Source organism: Haliaeetus albicilla, chromosome 29 (assembly GCF_947461875.1).
Source record: "Haliaeetus albicilla chromosome 29, bHalAlb1.1, whole genome shotgun sequence".
NCBI lineage: Eukaryota > Metazoa > Chordata > Aves > Accipitriformes > Accipitridae > Haliaeetus > Haliaeetus albicilla.
Genome location: NC_091511.1, coordinates 6,261,053 through 6,269,155, shown reverse-complemented (window position 1 = coordinate 6,269,155; position 8,103 = coordinate 6,261,053). Strand labels below are relative to the sequence as shown.

The following is an 8,103-nucleotide window of genomic DNA, read 5'->3' as shown; positions in this document are numbered from 1 at the left end:
TCCATGCTACATGACCTGGGGTTCCACCCATCTAAAGGGACATAAGATTATCTGTACAATTCTCTCCTTATAGCCCTAGACCTAAGGAAGAGCATTTTAAATGATGCCTCACAGAGTCTGAGTGCCTTCCTTACTGGGATCACAACAGACCAGCACCTCCTCAGTACCCTTGACTGCAGCCCCTCAGGTCCCACTGAGTGGTAAGGGTGTAGTTTGCTAGGTAAGCCCTGGCGTGATCCTCATCCACCACTGGTTGTTCCCCTTTCCCTTCCAGTGTCCTGCCTCAAAGCACAAAGGCCTGGGAGACCTTGCTGGCAGTAACTGAGGCAAAGACGACATTGGCAGTCTCAGATCTGCCTACTCCTATTATCAATTAATTTAATAGTGGTCCCGTAGTATCTCTCTTTCTTCTTTAACTGTTCCTGACGTAGCAACAGCTTATCTTGCTGCCCTTGAATTGCCTTTTGAGTTTCAGCTGAGTTTTGATATGAACCATGGCTGTGCTTGGAGGATGCTGTCTTTGAAGGCAAGATGTACCCAGGAGCAGACATGCAGGTGCCTATTTAATGCAGACCTGCACTGAGGCAAGAGGAATCCCACCTCCTGTGGGTTGGTGGTGGGCATGGGAGGGAGCTGAGTCCCCTTTCAGCCCCAGGACTACAGACCCAGCATGAGGTGCCTCCATGGACTCAGCTGGCTCCCTTTCCCTCAGCAGGGCTAAAGGAGATCCCTGCCTGTCAGTGTCTGTGTGTCCTGCCCAATGATGGCAGAAGAAAGAGGCTGCCCAGGGAAGGGGTTGAGTCACCCTCCTTGGAGGAATTTAAAAGACACTGTGTTTAGGGACACGATTTATTGGTGGACTTGCTAGTGTTAGGTTCATTGTTGGATTTGGTGATCTTAAGGGTCTTTTCCAACCTCAGTGATTCTCTGATTCTCAGACAAGTGGATTCTTGGACCTAAGTCTGTCTCTCAGCAGAGCAATGACCCTGCTGGAAAGCAGTGTCTCTCTGCAGGTGCGGGAGGGAACATCCGTGATTGCTTCAGCCTGTTTCCCAGCAGGTTCCCCTGGAGGCCCAGGGACAGCTGGAGGGAGCCCAGAGGGGGCAGAGCAAGTGCTGCCTTGGGCTGGTCCTCTGCTGCTGAGCTGGGCTGGGCTCCTGGGACAGAGGGAGCTCATGGCAAGCGGGCAGCGCTGCAGAGAGACAGCTCTGCCCAGGAGCAGGGCTGGGGGCACTGCCTGCAGGCATCGAGAGGAGACCTGCAAGGCAGAGAGAGCTTAAAGGCAGTGTGGAGTGGGAGGATGCTGAGAGCTCACTGCGGGAGAAATCTTCCCAGCCCTCTGCATGGTAAGTCTCTGGGTGCAGGGCAATAGAGCTTCAGTTCCTGCAGGGATCTGGGACATCTGACAGTGTATGGGATCTGGCAGGAGGACTGGCTTCATTTCTCTGGTGTAGAGGAGAAGGATGTGCTCCAGAGCAGGGCTTCCCTGCTGCCCTGTCAGAGGGACAGGGCATGAGGGCTGCCTTCTCCTGGCACCAGCTGCAGGGCTGTGAAGCCGGGTGTGCATGCAGGGGTGCCCAGGGCTGTCCTTCAGAGCAGGGTCCTGGTGTTTCAGGGGCCGAGTGATGGAGCAGGGACTTTGCTGCCTGCCAGGGTCAGCACTCAGCCTGCGCAGGGAACCCCCCATGACAGTGTGGGGAGAAAGAGTGGGTGAAAGAAATGTCCCCTGGAAGGGCAGAGCAGGGTGCTGCTGCTGTCGAGAGGCTGCTGCATGGGTCAGGGTTGCTCAGAGCTCCAGCTCAGCCCTGGGCATTTCCGAGGGGACTTTCAAGAAGAATGTCAAGGCTGCATTCTCCTGAAAAGTAAGGAGTCTTTGCTTTGAATTTTTATCATCTTGGTGGGCGGGTGGGCAGTGTGAGACTAAAATTTATTTGTCCCCTCTGGAGAAGGCACCGAGACCCCAGTTGTCCTTAGGACTTGTCTGAGGTGCTCCTTAGCCCCTGCACACACAGAGATGCCCCTGGGCAGTGCCTGGCTGCCAGGAGGGGTCTGCAGGGCAGAGCTGAGCACACAGCGGGTGGGATGGGGTCTGTGAGCAGGGAGAGGGAGGAGACAAGGGGACAGAGAAGCAGCTGCTGACAGGGACAGCTCCAGGCAGCAGAGACAGGGGCAGGGAGTGAGAGGAGGGAGCTGCTTCCAGAAATGCCATGGGAGGGGGAATTCGGGCACCTCCCTGTCATCACTAGAGAAAACCTGTAGTCTTTTCTCCCACCCAGCAGATCCTCTGCCCTTACGGCCATGGGGACTCAGTCACCTCAGTTGGGTCAGCCCTGAAGAGAAGAAATTATCAAATACCCTGCCATCTGTCCCTCTCCTGCCTCCATTGGCAGCAGGTCTGTAGTGTTTATCCATTTTTGTCCTCCTGTCCCTGCTCCTCTTGTTCTTGTCACTGGAGAGGGATGGGGAGGGGGGATTTGGGTGCATTTCAGACATTTGTCCATGTGAGTAAAATATCCCAATCCCCTCCTAATCCCCAGGCTCCCAGTGACACAAATGACAAAACTCTCCTTTCAGGACATCCCATCTTTAGGACATTCGCTTCTTTCCCTGCCAAAAGAACTCCTTAATTGGCGTGTGGAAACCAGAACAAATACTCAAAACAAAATCCCCAGTTTTGGTTGCATTGGGAGTGACAATGCTGAAAAGCTCTTTGATATGACAAATGGATTTACTCTAAGATGACACCATGTTCCTATTTGCCTCTTGCTGTAGGTCAGGACTGACTCCCCTGTAGCCCACAGCAGAGCCTGCTGCTCCCAGTGGCACCCTCAGCCAGCACCAAGCACAGCTCATGAAAGGGACCTGCCAAAGATCTTTCTGAAATAGGAGAGGCAGCTTTGGTGGTGTTTCTGTGAGAAATGCGTTAGGTTTAGCTCAGAGAAGTCTATTCTAACTTGTCAATCTCTTTCCCTCTTGAACAGTGCCTCATGCCCAGAAGAAGCTAATGTCCAACAGCAGCTCCATCACTGAGTTCCTCCTCCTGGCATTTGCAGACACGCGACAGCTGCAGCTCTTGCACTTCTGGCTCTTCCTGGGCATCTACCTGGCTGCCCTCCTGGGCAACAGCCTCATCATCACCGCCGTAGCCTGCGCCCACCACCTCCACACCCCCATGTACTTCTTCCTCCTCAACCTCTCCCTCCTCGACCTGGGCTCCATCTCCACCACCGTCCCCAAATCCATGGCCAATTCCCTGTGGGACACCAGGGCCATCTCCTACTGGGGATGTGCTGCACAGGTCTTTTTCTTTCTCTTCTTCATCGCAGCGGAGTATTGTGTCCTCACCGTCATGGCCTACAACCGCTACATTGCCATCTGCCAACCCCTGCACTACGGGACCCTCCTGGGCAGCAGAGCTTGTGTCCACATGGCAGCAGCTGCCTGGGCCAGTGGGTTTCTCTATGCTCTGCTGCACATGGCCAATACATTTTCACTACCACTCTGCCAAGGCAATGTTGTGGGCCAGTTCTTCTGTGAAATCCCCCAGATCCTCAAGCTCTCCTGCTCACGCTCCTACCTCAGGGAAGTTGGCCTTCTTGGGCTTAGTGCCTGTTTAGCATTTGGTTGTTTTGTTTTCATTCTGTTCTCCTATGTGCAGATCTTCAGGGCCGTGCTGAGGATCCCCTCTGAGCAGGGACGCCACAAAGCCTTTTCCACGTGCCTCCCTCACCTGGCTGTGGTCTGCCTGTTTATCAGCACTGGCACGTTTGCCTACCTGAAGTCCCCCTCCATCTCCTCCCCATCCCTCAGTCTGGTGGTGGCAGTTCTGTACTCGGTGGTGCCTCCAGCAGTGAACCCCCTCCTCTACAGCATGAGGAACCAGGAGCTCAAGGATGCCCTGAGGAAAATGATGAGCGGGTGCTTTTCAGAAGCAATTAACGCCCTGTTTTCTTCTGCAGAGCATTCATAATGGAACTCATTACAGGCTCAGCCTGTCTTCTCTGATTCTTCTTTGTGGTGGCCGTGGTGTTTTCTTTATTTTTCTAGTGATAATGTTCACAATGAAATTTTATGATTCATCCCACTTGTAATTCACTGTCTACCTGTAGAATTTGACCCCGAGGCTGTGTAAATGAGGCGCAGTGCTCTCTCTGTATTTCAACACAGTAAAGGACCCTGCAGGGACTTGTTTGCCTGAGATCCTTCCTCTGAGATCTTGGTGAAGCTGCAGGGCAGTGTCTGTGTGTGGAAGGGAAGGGGAAAAGAGTCTCAGCACAGCAGCACTGCCAGGCAGCACCAGTGCTTGGTCTTCCCAGAGCTGCTCTCTTTCCACTCCCACACTCTCCTGCTGAGCCCCTGGCTTGGTGTAAGGCCTGAGTGCTCTGGCAGCTCAGTCCCAGTCCTGCTGTGTGGCAGGACTCTCGAGGGAGAATCTTGGTTCTGAGGAATTGCTGTATTTACACTGGCTTTGTCACTCCATCCCCTGCCCCACTGCCAGTTGGGACCAGTGTTTCCCTCAGCTGCCGTCGTTGTGCTGACAACACATTTAGAGAAGCCCTTCTGGGTGCCCTCCCCATGCACGGCCATTTCCAGCCACGACCAAGCTCTGGCTTTGCTGGCTCCATCCCTGCACACACAGGCCAGGTGTCGGTCTGCCTCCCGGGCAGGCTGTTCCCCCTCCAGCCTCCCTGCACTTCCTTCTGGTGTTGGACCTCCTAAGTCAGGGGGGTCCCTGTTCATCCACGCTGACCTCTTGCCAGGTCCTGCTCGACTCCCTGTGCATCAGGCTGGCTTCTGCCTGGGCTTTGAGGACGTTGTCCCTGAAGATCCAGGAGGGACTCAAGGCCCTTTCTCCTCCAGGACAGTCTGTCCTGGGTTCAGCTGGGATAGGGTTCATTTTCGTAGGAACCTGGGAGGGGGCACAGCCAGGACAGCTGACCTGAACTCGCCAAAGAGCTATTCCATACCATGTGACATCATGCTCATCATATAAATGGGGAGCGGGGTGGGGAGGTGTCTCTCTGTTTTCAGTGGGGGAACTGGTGGAGCGTCAGGTTCCGCGTAGTGAGCAGTTGCACTGCGCATCACTCGTTTTGTATATTCTTTTATTAGTACCGTTGTTGTTGTTGTTGTTGTAACTTCTCTTTTTGTGTTGTCCCAGTAAATTGTCCTTATCGCAACCCATGAGGTTCTGCGGTTTGTTTTTTTTTTTTCTTTTCCACTTTCTGGTTCTCCTCCTCATCCCACCAGAGGGGGGCAGGAGGAGTGAGCGAGTGGCTGTGTGGTCCTTTGTTACCAGCTGGGCTGAAACCACAACACAGTCCAAGCAGATCCTCAGCTACCAGAAAGCAGCTCTCCTGCAGTCCCGCACTGCCATTCTGCTAGTTGTCCTACTTCTCCACCATCTCATGGTGGTAGCAGCCATGGCTGCCCTCCTCCTTCCCATCCCCAGACAGATCCACCCTGTCTGTCAGGAAGAGACCAGCCCTAGACAGCTCATTGAGTGTCTCTGTCAAAATGCTGTCTTTTTCAACCCTGCAGGAATCCCCTGGGTTCCTTGTGTCCAGCCCTGCTGCCCTCCCAGCAGACTGTGGGGTGCTCAACTTGCCATGTCATCGAGGACCTGTGACCATGAGGCTTCCTCCAAGGCAGGGCTCTGTGCACGCCAGCCTCCCCTTTGCACAGAGCTCCCCTCCAGCTCCTCACCCTCCACCTGCCTTCCTGAGGAGCCCATGGCACCCATGGCTGCCCTCCCACCACTCCAGCTGTCCCACCAGGGCTCTGCAGTCCCCGTGGGCTGGGGGGGCACGTTGCTGCCTGCCCAGCAGAAAGGACAGTGCTGGGGAGGGGAGAGGGGAGGCAGGTAAAGGGGAAGGTTTGTGGGACGTTGTCTGGGAGGTGACTCCTGTTGCCGGAAGAGGATGATGCAAGGAGAGGCATGGTAGGTGGGAGGTGGATTTTGAGGTCACTTCTTTGGAAAGAACCCAATTGGCCAGGTGCTGAGGCAGGCCCAGTGCTGTCACCTGGAGTGTCGGAAAATGTACCCCGCAGCGCTGAGATCTTGGGAGAGGGGAGATGCAGAGGAAGGTGAAGATGAAACGGCTGGGAGGTGGAGTGTGAAGCCATTTCTCTTGCTGCTTGACTTGTTGCATCACAAACCCTGATGTGGCACATGTGGCAGCTCATTCAGTGGAGAGGGGTAGAGGTAGGCAGAGCCAACATGGGTGGGCTGTTGTATGTGAGCTCATGACAGAATTAATTAATTTCATAGTATCTTGTATGGCGCTATGTTTTAGGTTTGTGACGGAAACAGTGTTGCTAACACACCAATGTTTTAGTCACTGCTGAGCAGTGCTTGCACAGCGCCAAGGCATTTTCTTCTCCCCCTGCCTCTCCAGCGAGTAGGCTTTGGGGGCACAAGTGTGTGGGAGGGGACACAGCTGGGACAGCTGACTCCAACTGACTTAAGGGATCTTGTATACCATAAGACATTACGCTCAGCAATAGAAAGCTGGGGGAAGAAGGAGGAAATGGGGAAGGTTCAGAGTGATGGTGGTTATCTTCCCAAGTAACTGTTGGACATGATGGAGCCCTGCTTTCCTGGAGATGGCTGAACACCTGCCTGCCAATGGGAAGTACTGAATTCATTCCTCATTTGCTTTGCTTGCATTTGCCTCGTTACTACACTTATTAAACTGGACTTAATTTAACCAATGAGTTTTTTGCTTTTGCCCTTCTGATCCTCTCCCCTATCTTGCTGTTGGGGGGAATGAGCGAGGACTGGGTATGGGCTTAGTTGCTGGCTGGGGTTTACCTGCCACACCTGTTAATCCTTCCCCCATTAGCCATGCTTTTCTTATTTTGTACCCTCCTTTGTTGTTTCTGAGCTGGTTTCTGGGCTATTTTCTACCCCGGGCAGCAAACCCATGAAGTATGTGCCCCCTTTCATTACCTGCAGCATCATGCAATTGCTCCCATTGCTGTCTTGATAGGGGATCAGGCATCTGCCCATGTACCAAAACATCTTAGCCTGTGCTTTTCAGTGTTGCCCAAGGAGAAGGGATTCAGCTGAGGCTGAGGATGAGAATTCAATCATTGGCACCCATGAATTTCACATTTACTAGTTTTCTGTCTTCCCAAAGCCTGAGAAAATGATGGGGAAAAAAAAGTGAAAGGAGAGGGGGTCATCATTTCTTGCTCGATCCATACACAGCTGAATTTTGTTCTAATACATAAGGTTTAATTCAGGTTAATTTTGCGTCCATGCGTGATTTTTGGCAAGTGTTCAGATATAGTGTGGTTCCCTTTTCAAGGACTAAAGACGGGCTAGAAAAGCACCATCAAACATGAATAGCTGTACTGTAGAGATGTGTGGAGAACAGGGGAATTTTACTCATGAAGATTATGAGTTAAAGGAGTGCAACACCTCAAAATACTGTGAGGGACCTGAGGAGGGGACATATGTTAGGGAGGACAGTCTGGGTTACTCCTGCCTCAGGCAAAGGCAAGCCCGTTGGTGGGATTGCTTTAGCTCAAGGGCCCGGGTGCATTTGGTGGGTGATGCGAAAAGATGGGGAAGTCCGATGTGTGCCTCAAGGGGATATGATTTTAAGTGAGAATAGCCAGAATTAAACTGTATGACATTAGTTGCTATATAACCCCGCTACTGTCTGTTGTCAGTACTATAACTGTTATCTGCTATATCCATAGTACTACAGTAAGAATCACTTAGATCAAGCAAGAATGAACTGTGATAAAACTGAGTGAAGTGCAGTAGTGATGGAACCAGAACTGACTCCAGCAGGCAACAATCCAACAGTGCACACCATTGTCCTGCTGCGTCCAATGTCGCCTGCTCATCACACCACACTGCAGCCTAATCCTGCTCTGCCGACTGAGAGGACTTTGCACCATCCCTCCTGCCCAGAAAGATTGGTATGACAGATGGAGCCCAGAGTCAGGAACTAAATGAACTCAATGAACTTTTTATGAACATGACCCATAAACTAAAGGAATGATATCTCTGTGTGTGTATACATATATATATACACATATATCATTGTCTATATATCCCAAAAGGACAGAAAGGGTGATGATTATTGA

The 8,103-nt window shown here is 52.3% G+C and overlaps 1 protein-coding gene across 1 annotated transcript; it reads left to right on the top strand.

Moving 5' to 3' along the window:
* The first annotated feature begins 1,150 nt into the window (after nt 1-1,150).
* Nucleotides 1,151-3,970, top strand: LOC138682568 (olfactory receptor 14J1-like). The gene is made up of 2 exons (XM_069773819.1): nt 1,151-1,346; nt 2,982-3,970. Exons 1-2 carry the CDS (start codon nt 1,301-1,303, stop codon nt 3,968-3,970), a joined length of 1,035 nt encoding a protein of 344 aa, XP_069629920.1. The 5' UTR covers nt 1,151-1,300.
* Nucleotides 3,971-8,103: the final 4,133 nt, after the last annotated feature.